Source organism: Nematostella vectensis, chromosome 6 (genome assembly GCF_932526225.1).
Source record: "Nematostella vectensis chromosome 6, jaNemVect1.1, whole genome shotgun sequence".
In the NCBI taxonomy this organism is placed as follows: domain Eukaryota; kingdom Metazoa; phylum Cnidaria; class Anthozoa; order Actiniaria; family Edwardsiidae; genus Nematostella; species Nematostella vectensis.
This window is the reverse complement of record NC_064039.1, coordinates 6,868,918-6,885,257: the sequence shown is the minus strand read 5'-3', so window position 1 is coordinate 6,885,257 and position 16,340 is coordinate 6,868,918. Positions and strand designations below refer to the sequence as shown.

At 40.5% G+C, this 16,340-nt stretch overlaps 2 protein-coding genes across 7 annotated transcripts; both read left to right on the top strand.

The window, feature by feature from the left end:
• The first annotated feature begins 35 nt into the window (after positions 1 to 35).
• LOC5515038 (octopamine receptor) lies at positions 36 to 1,448 on the top strand. The gene has a single exon (XM_048729154.1). It carries the CDS (start codon positions 264 to 266, stop codon positions 1,338 to 1,340), a length of 1,077 nt encoding a protein of 358 aa, XP_048585111.1. The 5' UTR covers positions 36 to 263; the 3' UTR covers positions 1,341 to 1,448.
• Positions 1,449 to 3,173: 1,725 nt separating this feature from the next.
• On the top strand, positions 3,174 to 15,841 carry LOC5515082 (dopamine receptor 1). Of its 6 annotated transcripts, none has more exons than XM_032384736.2 (4): positions 3,174 to 3,501; positions 11,894 to 12,644; positions 13,105 to 13,325; positions 14,202 to 15,841. In XM_032384736.2, exons 2-4 carry the CDS (start codon positions 11,924 to 11,926, stop codon positions 15,186 to 15,188), a joined length of 1,929 nt encoding a protein of 642 aa, XP_032240627.2. In that variant the 5' UTR covers positions 3,174 to 3,501; positions 11,894 to 11,923; the 3' UTR covers positions 15,189 to 15,841. The 6 variants fall into 6 exon arrangements, with proteins under 6 accessions (XP_032240627.2, XP_048585107.1, XP_032240626.2 ...); XM_048729150.1 differs by lacking the exon at positions 3,174 to 3,501 and adding an exon at positions 4,571 to 4,752; XM_032384735.2 differs by lacking the exon at positions 3,174 to 3,501 and adding an exon at positions 4,571 to 4,762.
• Positions 15,842 to 16,340: the final 499 nt, after the last annotated feature.

The following is a 16,340-nucleotide window of genomic DNA, read 5'->3' as shown; positions in this document are numbered from 1 at the left end:
ACCACAAGTTTAAATGTTTACAAAAGACGCTGAAAACAGGACAGTGATTTTGAACAACTCTTAAAAGGAGACACGCGAGCGTTCAAGTGTTCGAGGGCGATAAAGTGCTTTTAATGTCCCCATCAAGGGTATCATTCGTCTTATTATAGTTCAAATTTTGAAAAGAAACTCTTTCTACGAGGCACTTGGCGTTTAAGTGTTGTGAGTAACCATAGCTGTCATCTAAAGCGTTAATCGTTGTTCTACAAGTGTGGTATAACATTATGGATAACTCATCGTCAGTGTTGACATCACCTCAGTATAGCCTCTCCTTCCGCATCGGGACATCGATATTCACCGTCTTCCTAATACTGGGTACTATCACGGGCAACGCCTTGGTGATCGCGTCATTCATCGCCTACTCCCGAATAAGGACCGCTACTAACTTCTTCGTGGTATCGCTGGCGTGTACAGATCTGGGCGTGGCTCTGTTTTCCATGCCGCTGTGGCTTGCGTATATACTCACTGGTACTATATGGGCTGAAAACCCGGTCCTATTCAGAGTATGGACTGCTATGGATATCCTAGTCGGCACCGCGTCGATAGGGAACCTCGTAGCGATCAGCCTTGATAGATTTCTATGTATAACCAAACCTCTGATGTATTATCAGTACATCACCTCGGTCCGTGTGAACTCGACTATCGCGTGTATCTGGGTGTACTCTGTACTCATGGCAGTAGCGAGCTATCTCCTATGGCAGTACCGCATCTTTAACTTCATTTCCTCCATCGTGTACTTCTGGGTTCCTTTGTTAATAATCATCAGCGCGTACTCTATTGTGTTCCGCGTTGCGTTACGCCAGACGCGTCAAATCAACACTTCAAACTCACGGAAGACGCGCGCGTCGCGGTACAGTTTCGTGACGGAACTCAAGGCTGCGAAGACTCTAGCCGCGGTCGTAGGAGCGTTTGCGTTGTGCTGGGCGCCGTTTGTACTTATTAATGGTATTTACAGTATGTGTATTGAGTGTCCTTACATTAAGCCGGAAATCATTCTTGTTGTCAAATGGTTACACTACGGGAACTCATTACTTAACCCTCCCATATACGGATTACTGAACAAGGATTTTAGAGTGGCGTTTAAGCATATTTTATGTTGTAATCTTGTCGCAACGGGGCGTGCTATGGATCAGTTTATTGCACGCGTTTCAGGTGAGGCGAGTAATGGAGTCTCTAGTAATGAGATGGCACTTGCTATGAGGAACTCTGGACAACAGCAAATATCAGAATTAAGATGTGCATCTTACATGAGTAACCAAATGACAAGTGACAAACAGTGCAAGCTGACAAACGCTTGTTAGGAAGCTGTCTTAGATAACATTAAAATAACTAAAACACGTTGTCTATGTGCATAAAAAGCATAAATATGGGGTGTATTGTTAAAAAATAAAGCAATGATTTAAAGCGAACACTTCTACTAATAATGAGTCATGTACACACTAGATGATGTCCGCAGTGCTCGTCATGTACACACTAGGTGATGTGTGCAGTTCTCCTCAATTACACACTAGGTAATATGCGCAGTGCTAAACAAGTACACACTAGGTGATGTGCTCAGTGCTCAACAAGTACGCACTCGGTGATGTGCGCAGTGCTCGTCATATACACACTGGGTGATGTGTGCAGTTCTCCTCAATTACACACTAGGTAATGCGCAGTGCTGAACAAGTACGCACTAAGTGATGTGCGCAGTGCTCGTCATATACACACTAGGTGATGTGCGCAGTGCTCGTCATGTACACACTAGGTGATGTGCGCAGTGCTCGTCATATACACACTAGGTGATGTGCGCAGTGCTCATTATGTACACACTAGGTCATGTGCGCAGTGCTCGTCATGTACACACTGGGTGAAGTGCGCTGTGTTCGAAATGTACACAATAGGTGATGTGCGCAGTGCTCGTCATGTACACACTAGGTGATGTGCGCAGTGCTCGTCATGTACAAACTAGGTGATGCGCGCAGTGCTCGTCAATTACACACTAGGTAATATGCGCAGTGCTAAACAAGTACACACTAGGTGATGTGCGCAGTGCTCGTCATGTACAAACTAGGTGATGTGCGCAGTGCTCGTCATTTACAAACTAGGTGATGTGCGCAGTGCTCGTCATATACACACTAGGTGATGTGCGCAGTGCTCGTCATATACACACTAGGTGATGTGCGCAGTGCTCGTTATGTACACACTAGGTGATGTGCGCAGTGCTCGTCATATACACACTAGGTGATGTGCGCAGTGGTCATCATGTACACACTAGGTCATGTGCGCAGTGCTCGTCATGTACACATTGGGTGAAGTGCGCTGTGTTCGAAATGTACACAATAGGTGATGTGCGCAGTGCTCGTCATGTACACACTAGGTGATGTGCGCAGTGCTCGTCATATACACACTATGTGATGTGCGCAGTGCTCATCATGTACACACTAGGTGATGTGCGCAGTGCTCATCATGTACACACTAGGTGATGTGCGCAGTGCTCGTCATGTACACTATGTGATGTGCGCAGTGCTCGTCATTTACACACTAGGTGATGTGCGCAGTGCTCGTTATGTACACACTAGGTGATGTGCGCAGTGCTCGTCATATACACACTAGGTGATGTGCGTAGTGCTCGTCATGTACACACAAGGTGATTTGCGCAGTGCTCGTCAATTACACAAGGTAATGTGCGCTGTGCTCATTATGTACACACTAGGTGATGTGTGCAGTGCTCACCAAGTACGCACTAGGTGATGTGCGCAGTGCTCGTCATGTACACAGTAGGTGATGTTCGCAGTGCTCGTCATCTACACACTAGATCATGTGCGCAGTGCTCGTCATGTACGCACTAGGTGTTGTGCTCAATGCTATGAGTAGTCGCCGTATGCAGAAGCTATTAGTGGTCGCCATGTACAGTATCTATGTGTTCTCATCAAACTTTATACTCCGCATGCTATATGTCTGCAATGCTCGTTGATACAAAATTATAAGTGGTAGGACGCGGTCCCTCATTACTGAAAACACGCATTTGTGTGGATCTCAATGCATACGCTATGCGATTTGTCAATAGGATGACAGCGACGACTCGTCTTGTTTAAATACAATTGCTAGTACAAACAAGATTATTGCTTCGGTATAATTTGCCGAGGTTTGGATAAATGACACACTCTCGTTTTACTTCTTTCGTTTTTCATCGATTATCTGTGTTACACGCACGTGGAAGATTCCACCGGTTTGTTGTTTTATGTTTATCGGAAGTGGTCCATTCACAAGTAGGCCGCGTGTTATAATGAAGAACATTCTACTCGGGACAGCTGAATCTACGGAAGATGGCTGCAGCTGCGGAGGCGGCGTAGCGGCAACTGGCGTACACGAACGACTGATCTATTCCCTTAAAATGCAAGACGCAGAGTTTACAAGATTGTATTATTACTACATCTCGCTTCCATGTGTGATATAGATTCTTCTCCTACGTCGTTAAAGGTGGGTGCCCCAAAAGTCTGTTTGTTCTACTGTCATTCCCATTGTTTTGTATGTAACCGACGTGTGGCGAAAAAAGAGCAAATAACAGTTAATTTTGTCGAAAATAGTCTAATATAGTTCGGTTTTTTTCCTCGAGGGCGAAATCTCCCTTTTATTTCCTTTCCTTTCCTATATTTAAGAAGACAGTTCGCGAATTGGGATATCCGAGCGAGAAAAACTTTAATTTATTAAGCAATTAGGACAGCGAATGCTTAGCTTAACATATATACAGTAAATGTTTTGATTGACTTTACTAGGTAGTAAAATAGAAGACGGTGGTCGACCTTAGGTTGAATGTTGAACAATCAGGGTATTGTTTATCAAAATTACCCTCGTGGAGTTTATAAAAAATTGTACCGCATAATGCAAGTCATTATTAGTCTAATTCAAAATTGTGAAATCAATGTTTCATTTTTTAACATCGTAAAACTATATGATTGATTTGAGAGAAAAAATTACCGTGTATATAAGTTTTGGTCAACTTGGGTGCTATAAACTTTAAATTAGTAGTTTGTTAAGCGATCAACCACAATCGTTGGTTTTTAAAGCTGTTATGAAGCTTAACTAAGTTCGGAGATGTCACGAGAGAAAACAAAACGACGATTGCATGTTACCAGGCTTGTGCCATGGCAACCTTTTATGATTGTATCAGGGGGCTGGTACTTCGATTCAGTAAACCAGTGGGACACTTCTACTAGCACAAAAGGGGGTTAAAATAAGAACATGGCCTCTTTCGTCTTCAGGACACAAACACAAATTTGTTTGTAAATATAGAACTGAGACTGTCAGTTGATATAGTCAATCATTTCACTGCAAGAGCTCTAATTGTTTCCTCTACTGCTTTTTTTCATGCGCATAATCTTAATCCTAAAAAAAGTGTTTTAGGGTTGATTCGACGTGATCGTGAAGTAAAAAAGAAAATTCTGTGTTGTTCTATTACTTCCATTTCTTTTGTATTTTCTCGTACTGGTCGTACTTGCAGTTCCAAACACTGTATTATAATTTACAGATAGTGTTCTTTGGCGATGTTTTTTGATGATAAACCCCACTTCCATAAATTATGCACCACAGGTAGCCCATAGAAGCAAACGTTTTGTATGTATTCTGAACGCAAGCTCAAATTACTGATGAATGTAAGCATCAACTTGTCACCTGAAAGCCAGCGTGATCTCTCAAGCTCGAAAGCGAAGCTAAGGCTCCAGCCCACACAAGGTACTCTAAGGTCAGTCCATGGTCAGCACTTCGCCTTCCTTATCTCATGGAGCGGAGCAGGGGCAACATTTGAACCCTCTGCACACATGTAAGAGCATTAGAGATTTGGATGGTAATCTAACCCGGATCAGAACGATCAGAGCGCTTGCGATTACCCGATGAACGAAATTTTGTCATTGATTTGCTTGCCTAAAACGCCTCCATTAGTTAGAAGGCTGATTCGAGAGCTCTTGAACTGAGTTTGTAACCTCTTGAACGTAGTATATTTGAGACGTTAAGTTTAGTTTCACATAACCTGATTACCTCTGCCTGCCTGGTCATGTATTCTTTAAATGTTCCTCGCCGACGTCCTCTCGCCAAACACTTTTGATCATCACGCATGCGATTTGTAATTTGTACCCTGAGTCTCGGTACATTCAAGGGATTTCTATTTTGGGGAAATGGGAGGCTGCAAATTGTTGGCACAGTTTCAACAGGCCCGATCGCCCACATAGCCGGAAGTCCCAGCATACCTTGCGATCGCTATCAGGCGTTATTGTTTATTTGTTTGTTTGTTTAAGCATGCGTACCAGTAGAACATCTAACTTTTATATGAAAACATTTTGCGTCCTTATCTTACCAGCACCTTAGGGAGAAGAGGAGGGTTACAGGATCAGAGATTTTGGAGACATAACTGCGCTTTATAGCCTTGTTTCAGGTTAAATGTGACAGGGAAGTATTTTGGGAGTAGACGAGGGGTGCAATTTCAGGCGCGTACACAGGGAGGCGCGCAGGGTGCGCGCGCAGCCCCCCCCCCTTGCTGGCCAAAAAGTGGGTCATTTTTTATTAAGGAATCTTCAAAAACTACCTTTCTCCAGTATATATGATACCTATGACTGCGCACTTCCTGTCAGCCAATCCTGGGTACGCGCCTTCCTTTTTTACGGGGAAAATGCTAATATTTTCATATCCATAAAAAACAAAGTATACTTTTCCATAATGGGAAGGAATAATAAACAACCGAAGTAGGAAACAAAGTCTATCAAAATCCACAAGTTTCATCGTAATGAAAGTTCGAGTGGAGTTGAGTCATCTGAGAAGTATAGAGAGCTAGAAAGTGAGAAATTGCGTGATTTGAGTTTGATATAGTTTGGTTATACTTGCGAGTAACACATTTTGAAATAAAAAATAGTAAACTTTTCTGCTATTTCTAATGATCGAAGAATAACTTTTTCGAGCTGTCCTACGCGAAGAGTAATAACATTGCATCACCACAATTTTTCAAAGTTTTTTTTTTCAATGTACTTACTGTACTTCTGTACATTTCTCAACAGCAAACCCAACATCTCGCATTCCAAAATAGCGCCGAAAAGTTTCATATTCTCGTTTTATTTTTATGAGTGGAAGCAGTTCAAGCAGTTTTTGACTGGATAACATGTGCCAGTTTAAGGAACTGTTTACCTGCCTTATTGTTTGTAGTAGCAGTGTCGGCGGCAAAAGTGTTATTTTTATTGACATTGCAAGTGAGTAAAACAGTCCTTTTGGTGGCGAATTAGCATAAACATGAGATTACTTTTAGAAATCAAATCAAACACCGCATTCTTCGGAGACGTTTCCCATGTCGAGAAGACACCCAAAAAAACAGCAGCAATAAAAGCTATTAATCGAGACATTTTCTATGATTTACTACCATTTGAAGTTCAGGAAACTCGACAATTCAAGGATTGGACGTCATGCTCTCGTTGCTTGAAGCAAGTTTGAGGTATTTATCCATGATTATTGGCGTGAATGTTCAAACGCTGATTAACATTTAGCCGTTTTTCTTGTTAGTTATTTTGAGTTAATTACTTGGAACAAAACGAATTAATCGAAAACCATTTAGATTTAATAAACAAGTTGTTGGGCTGCTGAAAGGTGTACAAGAGATCAAAGAATTTGGTACTGTTTCGAACTTAACTCCCCACATCTCAAGATCTCTAGGCTAAGTCATTTTCATTACTTTATGTTTTATAGTGTTCATGACCTTTAGATCCGTTATTTTTTATTCCTATTCGAAACTGGAACACAAATGAACTCTAAGGAACTGTACGTTTGTTGAAAGCAAGGCTTTATTTTTCATGCTTCTCCACAATTATAGCAAGTTATCGATTTCCTTGCGCTTTTATGCACTGTGACACCGAGCCATTAAGATATTTTTATCTGACAAAACTAATGTGGCAGGGGTAAACGTATTATTGCTAAGGCGGTTCAGAAATAATAGTTTAGTTTTTAGTGAAAACAATTTACTTCGGAAATTGCTTATTTAGAGTTAACACGGTCCTTCAGACGCACTTTTGGTGAGCAAATGCTGACATAAACTGACAATCATTTAGACAACAAACTTTTCTCTTGGAATAAGTGGATCAAATTCGACATCCTGAACATTAAAAAGATAATTGACGTTAAATGTGTTAATTGTAAAAGCTCGTTTGACTTGTCTTGCTTTTCTTAGGATCCTAAAACATACTTTTCTAGATGACAGTTACATATAGATAGGCTTAGAATGTTTTTCAGTCTATTCGTAACTCTGTGGTAGTAGAGTTTTGCCTAAAATAAAACATTAACGAGAGCTACCGCATATTCTACAGTACTTCTCTTAACTAGGATACAAAAAGGCCCTGTTCTATATAATAGCAGCAAAACTTGTGTTTTCTTTGACACCAAACCAAACGTTATCCACGATGTTTACGTCAGAGTTTGTGCTATTTGGACCGATTAAAGCTTACGAGTAAGTGGCATTATTACAGGCTCAAAACCTCAACAAAATAAAATAAGATCGAATGACTCAAACTCCCTTTTTCAATACTCGGGCTCGTGAGAGGACCCTCTTTAACATATATGTATATATGTGTTCCCTCTAGAAAACTTTTAGCACATATCCTTGTAAGAAGTTATTTTTGCTTAGTATTTTTAAAAGCTCCCAATTAAAAAATTCACTGGTTCAGAAAAGGAAAAAGAAGGCACAAGACGCTATTTACTGGCATGATAAGATGCATTTTGTTCTATGCCAGTAGAACTATAAAGTGCCATAGATTCTTTCTATTGACGAACATAGAACCACTAAGTGCTGAAAGATCTTTGCTTTTAATCTGATCCGCTTTGACTTGCGTACAGGTGCCGTAAATGATAAAAAGAGGTGTTAAAATCGGAAGTACACAAATTGAGAAATCGAGAAAGACAGAAGTGTCGGATTAGAGTTACTTATTCAAAACAGAGAATGTAGACTCTATTTAATATTGACCCAGAGCTGTCTTGGAGCTTTCTATGCGGAAATAGAGCACCGCACATATTTGATCAATGTACGCAAATAAGCTCTAGCTATCAGTGTATACAAGCGAAAAACTGCGTAAGAAAAAGAAAATATGCATTTTGGACATTTGCAAATCATAAGGCCACGTCATAAGCCTTTAAAAGTTTATAAAGGTATTTTCAAACTCGTTCTCCTATTTTTTTGATCAGGATCACGACTTTTCGGTAATAATTGGTGTGTGAAGATAAAAAACCGATGGTTAATTGACAGTAAGAACTAGGTAATTATTGTTGTTGGTTGTTGTTTTAGATCAGGGTCGTTAATATTATGCTGTTGACTGTGATGACGATGCTGATTATACTGTTATAATGATGTTGATGATGGTTGTAGTGGTTATTTGTTTGCGTATAATTAAGATGAAAATTGACGGGAAGATAAAAAAAGCTTGAAAAAAATAAATCCACAGCATTTTAAACGAAAAAATGGAAAAAACAAAAAAAAAAAAAAAAAAAAAAAACAAGAAAGGAACAGTTCCATTACCTGCGAAATAGAGTATATATCGAATACATATCCGCCAGATAATTTTAGCTTTTACTTATATTACCTTATTTAACTCTTCTGATGGGGAATTGCATAGCATTTTTAAAGAAGGAAGTACATAGCATTTTTAAGTGCCTCTCAGTACGTGAAGTGTTTTAGTGAAGGAAAAGAGGCGGTATCATTAACTGGAATATATATACCAACTCGGATTCCAGATAGTTCGAACTTTTTGTGCTTAAACACGAGTCTCTTTTCTCAAAGTTTCATTGCATTTTTGCCCAATTCTTTGCAAATTACTTCTTGTATTGTTTATACTATTCTATATCTGTTTTTTTTTTCATTTTCATTCTCACTAAGAAACTTTCTTTGGTGCAACGCGATATAGCTCTAAGCCTTCTGGTCAATTAGATCAACTAAATTAACCGGAGCCGGTATAGACAGATGGAGGAAAAGATTTTGTTCAAGTTCGTTGTTTCGTAAGCTCGGCCATTGATTGGTTCACCGCTATTGCAATGTAAAGGGAAAGAATACAAATCCACCCAAACACCCAATCGCAACCGAGAATTAAAAAAACAACTCTATTATTGAGGGTTTGTTTCGTTGATGGATAGAGTGTTCCATGTTCCATTTTCTCTTACTTCCCCTTTACCAGATCCCGTTTTTCCCAAGAAGTATTTTTTTCGTTTAATGTCTTCCGGTATATAAGATGATTTTTATATTGCTCCTTTGTCGGCAGTCATTATTGATACTACTTTTCTTCATGTTAGTCTAGCGCTATATCTTGACTGTTGAATGTACTTTTATCCGTAAGTCGTACAAATTACTTATAGCAGAAGAAAAAGAAAAATCGGTCCATTACATGACAAAGTACAGTCATTTTGTCCTTAAGTCAATAGTGACCTATTAAGATTGAGTAATTCTGGTAGGTTCGATATCATTTTGGTGATAATAAAGTCATAACTTGCCGATAATGAGACAAAGCCCAGTATCCGAACCTCGGGCTTCCGACAGCACTCTTTGACACCCGTTCGAAGACAAGGACTACATCTCAAATGTGAGTATTGTGAGGATATTAATGGTCTTTCTTTTTCCGATGTAACTGACTTTATAACTAACAATAACTTAAGACTATATCTGGCTCTAGCTAATATTTTTGTTACTTTTCTTGGGTATTTTTTATTACCTGTGTATCAGAGTTTTCCATTCTGACCATATTTGCTTTCGATTGTGTAATATTCATTATTAGTTTATTTAATAAGGTAGTCGATATATGACAGAGAGCTTTATGTTATGATATGAAGTGCTGTGTTCTTCCATATTTTTTGTGTGAAAAATGTATTTTTATTCATCATGGATTGTAGCTTTCGCATATTGCTAGCCCTAGCCAAATCTAAAGGTTATAAGCACTTAAATCTTCTGATTAAATGCCGATATGTTTGAAGTTAATAATCAAATCGAAATCGCATATTTGCTATGTTTTCACTTTATTCTGATTATATTGTTCTAGTATAACTTGAAAAATGGTAATAAAAAGCGAATCTCATTTCTTGTTCTCAAATTTAAGAAGCGTTCTTCATTTGATTCTTTGGATGTTGTTGTCACGTGACCGCTATAAGATCGCACAAGCACCCACCCGATAACAGCGATAATGGGGAGTCGAAATTTTACCATTGTAAAGAATTCTCGAATTCGTTGTTAGATTCAAAGCTTAAACCGAGGGTAAATATTGCATCAAACAATCAATGAGCTTCGAGAATCCAATATTTTGAAAAATAAAATTTGTTCTCCTTTTATTAGAATGCTGGATTTCCACTAATCATGAATCGCTTATTAGCACTGTTATCGCAAACCTCTTTACTTTTTGAAATTTAATTATATTTACAAAATTCCTTCAGCAAAACTAATAATAAAAGTTCTGATGAATAGAAATGCAACAGTAGATTTTAATCCAAAAACCGCCCATAAAAGCCATAGGAAGTCAATTAATCAATGTGCAAAGGTGGGCTAACTCCTTAGGCGTGTATTGGGCTTCGTTTTTACACAAATGTGCACGTAACTTCATTTACTTTCTTGAGGTTTTGAAGTGTAGTTTAGCAAAACTCAGACATAAGATAAGATAACATCAGGTATGTGTCCTGGAGCTCAAGTACATCTCATATGATACTATACTATATATACGGTGTATTGGGTGCCTGTAAATGCTAGCCCGCAAGCCAGAGTATTTCACGCTACACAATATTCGGATTTTATCAGTGTTACCACGTCTTGCTCGGCAAATCTCAGAAGCAAACATTTAGGATTTTCTCCACTTTCTCCAAACAGGTAACATCGTAATTTTATATTTATTAGAGGATTCGTGTGGTAGAAATAACAATGTCAAAGCTGTGCCACATAGTTGATGGATGCGTAGAGGTTATTTTTTGCTTGACAATCCAACAAAGCTACGTAATCCTTGAAATGTTTTATGGATTTTTCGCTCACATTTTTCTGGGTTATCATGAGCCTTCTTGGGAATAATGAGATAATTTGCAGCTGTTAGCTTAGTTTCACTGCTTAATCCGAGGAATCATCTGCGAAGGAACCGAAAATATTTTATCAGGCGTTCTAATAATAAAAAAAGTATTGAAGAGGGAAACAAAAACTATTTTGAGTAAGTTGGATATGCTCGATTTATCGAAGTTTCGAGTTTTCAACTTCTGTAGAGGCATGCCCTTCGGGGCCTTCAGATGTCATGTTTGCTGCAATTATTTATGAAATATCTAAGGAAGGAAAATGTGTTTTCAGGAGCATAGACCATAAGATGGCTTGTCAAGGGCTAGGTCACGGTTATGGAGGGTGACCGATAATGTGCTAATCCAAACATTTGTGCTTTATCGATGTGTAATGAACTGCTCGTTCGTGAAATATTCATTATCTCGTGAAAACATGAGTACTCTACTACTCCGATCTATGGAAACCCACATTATAAGACATTATGCGGACTTCTTCCAGAACTTCATGCATTTTCCGTTAAATCTAACCCACGCCCTATTAATAAAACTGCTTTGTGACTTCAGGCGCGTATATAGTGGTGTACGCACCCCCTGGCCGCCAAAAAGCAAGTTATTTCAGCGCTTAGTAATCGGCCAGAAAGTTTTTTTTTGTCATAAAGGGCTTATTTTCATTGAGAGATTTTTTTCGTGGCTCTTTGGCTCGACGGACAAAGCCATTTTTGTGTTTATTTTTCCTTGAATTTGCCACTGAAAAAGTCACGAGACTTCTTAGTGCAAATCGCTTATGGGAATGAGTACCAAACATGAGTAGAAACTGGTAAGTCTTTGTTTCATTTCACAGATAAGCAAGTACTGCTAGGGGTCCGCCAACATGGACCTCAACTCGAGTGCATCAACAGCAACCTACCACACGACCACCCTGCTGGCAACCAACACAGCCGGCTTCACCCTCAGCGCGTCACCTTACAACAACTTTTCTAGCATAACTTACTTCGACATTACTGCGACACCTTATCTTAACCATACCGGAAGTGCATATCTTAGCGTAACAGCAACGCCTTTCCTTGTGGTAACAGGAGCGCCAAATGTTAACCTGACGACTGCTTCTCAAAGCCTAGACTCCATAGGAACGGTTATTCCAACCTTCACAAGTGTCTTCGGCAATCATAGTGCTGGAAACAGCAGCAACGGCACATTCAAACCGATCCCGCCATTCTTGCCCCCTCAAGAAGGAGTTACGACTGGAGACATCGTCGCCGCCGTCTTCTACGCCATCCTGATCGCTTTAATCGTCATAGGAAACTCGCTTGTGATTGGGTCATTTAAAATTAACCGTCGACTCAGGACAACGACTAATTACTTCATTATGTCCTTAGCCATTGCGGACATGTCCATTGGCACCATCTCCATCCCGCTATGGGTCTACTTCTCAATGCTTCCTTCCTTAAGGCTCACCAAGATGATTGAATATAAGTTCTGGTTGACTTTTGATATCATTGTTGGTGTGTCGTCAATCTTGAACTTGACCTTGATCAGCATGGAGAGGTGCTATGCTCTGTTACGGCCCATTCAGCATAGGAATATCCGTAAACGTAAGTAGTGTGCTATCCGCTGAAATTACTGCACCTCTGTACGTCGGTTCAAAAGAATGGTGTTTCTGAGAACTCATGCAGCAACCTCGGACCCAGGGTCGCGTGGTCTGCGTTGTGGGCTTTCTTCCCTCCCTCATTCCCAATTTAAGTACAGATTAATTAAAGCTACATACAAGGGGGGGGGGGGGGGGGGGGGGAGGTTGGGGATGCCCAAAAGGGGGGAATTGCTCAATGCATCTTTTAGCCATACCGTCCTAAGTGCCTAACTTAACGCCTCTGCATATTAACATGAGTATATGAGTATCTACTAAACACTTCCTTGTGTTTAGTAGGCAATAAGTGTTTGAGAGTCCATATTTTGTATACTTAATTGTATGCGTATTTCGCAGCCGAAGCGTTTTACCATATTTGGCACGTACTGGGTTAGTCGAAACATGTTACTAATCAAATCTTTATACAGGTGTTGTGGTAGCACTGATTCTGTTGGCATGGTGTCTCGCCATACTAGCGGGCTGCCTGCAATTTATTATGAAAGGAAGAGTTATGCAGAAGAGATATCCAGTCATTCTCGCCACCGCTTTCTTCCTGGTTCCTGTTATTATTATTTTTGGAACTTATGCTGTCATCTTTAGAATCGCTACCAAGCATGCGCGCGGACGAGGCGTAAGATCCTTTCGTAAGGTCAGTTGTTACTATTTTTTCATTTGCAAACCAATCTTTCTTCTCAGGTCTTTCCAGATTAAACTTGATTTATGCATGGCTCATTGCACAGAGCCGTAGAAAGTAACATTTCAGCCATAAAAGGTATTTGTGGGGGTGGGGCGGGGGGGAGGGGGGGCGGCTGGTAGGCATGTACCAAGGTCATTTATAACCTATGGAAAAGGGGTAGTATTTTGCGACTGCGTATAGTGTATTAAGGAATGGTTCACTGTGCATGTGATCCCTAGGTACAGCTTGTGTGGTGCAGTGTGTTAGTGTATGGCTCACTGAGCAGGTGATCCCTAGGTACAGCTTGTGTGGTGTAGTGTGTTAGTGCATGGCTCACTGTGCAGGTGGTCCCTAGGTACAGCTTGTGTGGTGTAGTGTGTCAGTGCATGGTTCACTGTGCAGGTGGTCCCTAGGTACAGCTTGTGTGGTGTATGTTAGTGTATGTCTCACTGTGCATGTGATCCCTAGGTACAGCTTGTGTGGTGTAGTGTGTCAGTACATCGCTCACTGTGCAGGTGGTCCCTAGGTACAGCTTGTGTGGTGCAGTGTGTTAGTGTATGGCTCACTGTGCAGGTGGTCCCTAGGTACAGCTTGTGTGGTGCAGTGTGTTAGTGTATGTCTAACTGTGCAGGTGGTCTCTTGGTACAGCTTGTGTGGTGCAGTGTGTTAGTGTATGGCTCACTGTGCAGGTGGTCTCTAGGTACAGCTTGTGTGTTGTAGTGTGTTAGTGTATCACTCACTGTGCAGATGGTCCCTAGTGCGGTGCGGACTTCGTGGTACAGTATGTTAGGTTGTTAATAGAATACTCTCTTCTTCTATTGTCTTACCAAGGTGGTTAACTTTTCTCAGGATTTGCGCATTGCTACAACAGTTGCTGTGGTCATTGGTCTGTTTACGTTCGCCTGGGCCCCGTTCTTCGCACTCAACTTTTTTTATTCGATTTGTGGTGATCTCGACCCGACCTTCAAACTATGCGGATCCGTACCTGACGTCTTCCGCGCAATAATCAAATGGATGCAGTACGGCAACTCGGCATGTAATCCCATAGTCTACGGTTTTCGGAATCGGGATTTTAGACTAGCATTTAAAAGGATCATTTATAGCATCTGTGGGAAGGACATACCGTTAAATCAACAGTATCTTCATTCACAATCAACTTATGCTAACACAGCGCGCAAGAGATTTGTACGTACTCAATCCAGCTTTGATGAATCCCAGTCAGTACTCTATCCTGATCAGATCGTGCCTCCTGGTATGTACGACATGAGGGATAGTTATAAGAAAGCCATAACCAAGGGTAGCAAGGCTGCCGACCCTAAAGCACCCGCCAAAGGCATAGCGCACGGCTTGTTGTCAATAAACATGGACGCGCTAAGTATGAATGGATCTGCTCCTAGTGCTGCTGCCAGCACAGAGAGAACACGGGGGTTGACTAATGGAGCCCTAGATGTGAGCAAAGCGGATGATAACGAGATCGATATATATCCTCTTGATGACAGAAATAACGGAGTAGTGAATGAATCATTTGACATCGGAAATGGGAACGAAAACGATTCACAGTTCCACGAAATTGAGATATATCCACTGGGTAGTGCTGACACGTCGGAAACTGGGAACGAGTCGTTTGAATGTGATGTCCGGCGTAGCAGTCGTGTACGGTTTGGCGAAGACGATGATGGTGATGGAAACACTAACGATGATAAAGGCACAACTCCAAATTCAAAAGAACTGGCAACTCGCCAAGACGAGAGAGAGCGGTCACACTCTGACGTCACACATTCTAGCAAATCATCACCAAAAGATGGAGTTAAAGAACGAGGCTCCTCTTTTATATAATGTCATAGTAGAAAGAAAAAAATAGATGATTGAGTTTTATCAATCGAATTTTCCTTTTGTAACCCATATTTTTCTATCATATCTAAAGGTTTATTTGATAGTAGAGGATGCCTTTTCACTCAAAAGAAATCAAAGGAAATCGAGATTCACATCAATGTTACAAGGTAATGAATGATGTCGAGATGATATTTTCATGACTGAACCCTCACTGTATTACTGCAATGTATACTGTTACAAACTTCGTGAAAACAGCCCCAAAATCGCCCGGCGAGATGTAGCTATTTCACAGCGAGCACCCCGCATAGGTTATTGATACAAGGCCAGTATAGCTGGAGCTATCAATGCTGGTGCTATTTTGATAAAATAGGTGTTTCTATGTTTAACAGTTTTTTTTTTCTCAAATTCATTTTTTGGACATTTTACTGACGTCAATCCTATTGAGATTTTCTTCTAAGCCGTCTGACAGACATGCTCATTGAGTATACCCACCCTTGTCGAGTCATTTGGTTGGCCCCTGGACAGAGAAAAAAGCAACAACTTCACCACCGACAATCAATTACATTAAACTATAGTACCCCAACAATTTTAAAACTGTAAAATAAAATATATTCAAAGTTTTATATTCCTAATAAATATGTATTTTTGACACGAGATATCAAGCAAGACTTATTGCCAAATGAACCAAATGCTCCTACCACATTCTCGTTCCTAGGGCCTTCTCCGCTGCTCTTGTTTTCCGAGTAAGCATGACCGAGGGGCTCTGGGAACGAGAATGCACCTACCTGTGTGAATTATTACCACCCCTATAAGCTCATCATCGTTAATCTATGGAATTTTTCGTCTAGGCCACAGGAAACCCAAAGCCCATTGTCCCCAGACTGAGAACACCTGGGGACTCATGCGGAGGGGAACTGGGGAAAAGCTTTTTTCTGTACGAATCGGAATGATCGGCAAACCATATGAGAAAAAGCATCAATTATTGCGAAATTGGTTACTGTCAAAAAAAATTGAGGTCCTTATGTTACTTGACGTTAAAAATAATTTTTCACTAAATGGCTAATCTAAAGCAAACTCCGTCTTATTAAAGACAACAAAACCCGAAGGATTATAATAGCACGCTGATCTATCTATTTTATTATCTTTGGTCTATGT

What these genes read in the sequence shown, in the direction of transcription:
- LOC5515038 (XM_048729154.1), top strand. Translation starts at nt 264, where the DNA reads ATGGATAACTCATCGTCAGTGTTGACATCACCTCAGTATAGCCTCTCC.
- LOC5515082 (XM_032384736.2), top strand. Translation starts at nt 11,924, where the DNA reads ATGGACCTCAACTCGAGTGCATCAACAGCAACCTACCACACGACCACC. An exon ending in GCATAGGAATATCCGTAAAC is followed by an intron (nt 12,645 to 13,104) that starts GTAAGTAGTGTG and finishes ATCTTTATACAG; the next exon opens with GTGTTGTGGTAGCACTGATT. An exon ending in GCGTAAGATCCTTTCGTAAG is followed by an intron (nt 13,326 to 14,201) that starts GTCAGTTGTTAC and finishes AACTTTTCTCAG; the next exon opens with GATTTGCGCATTGCTACAAC.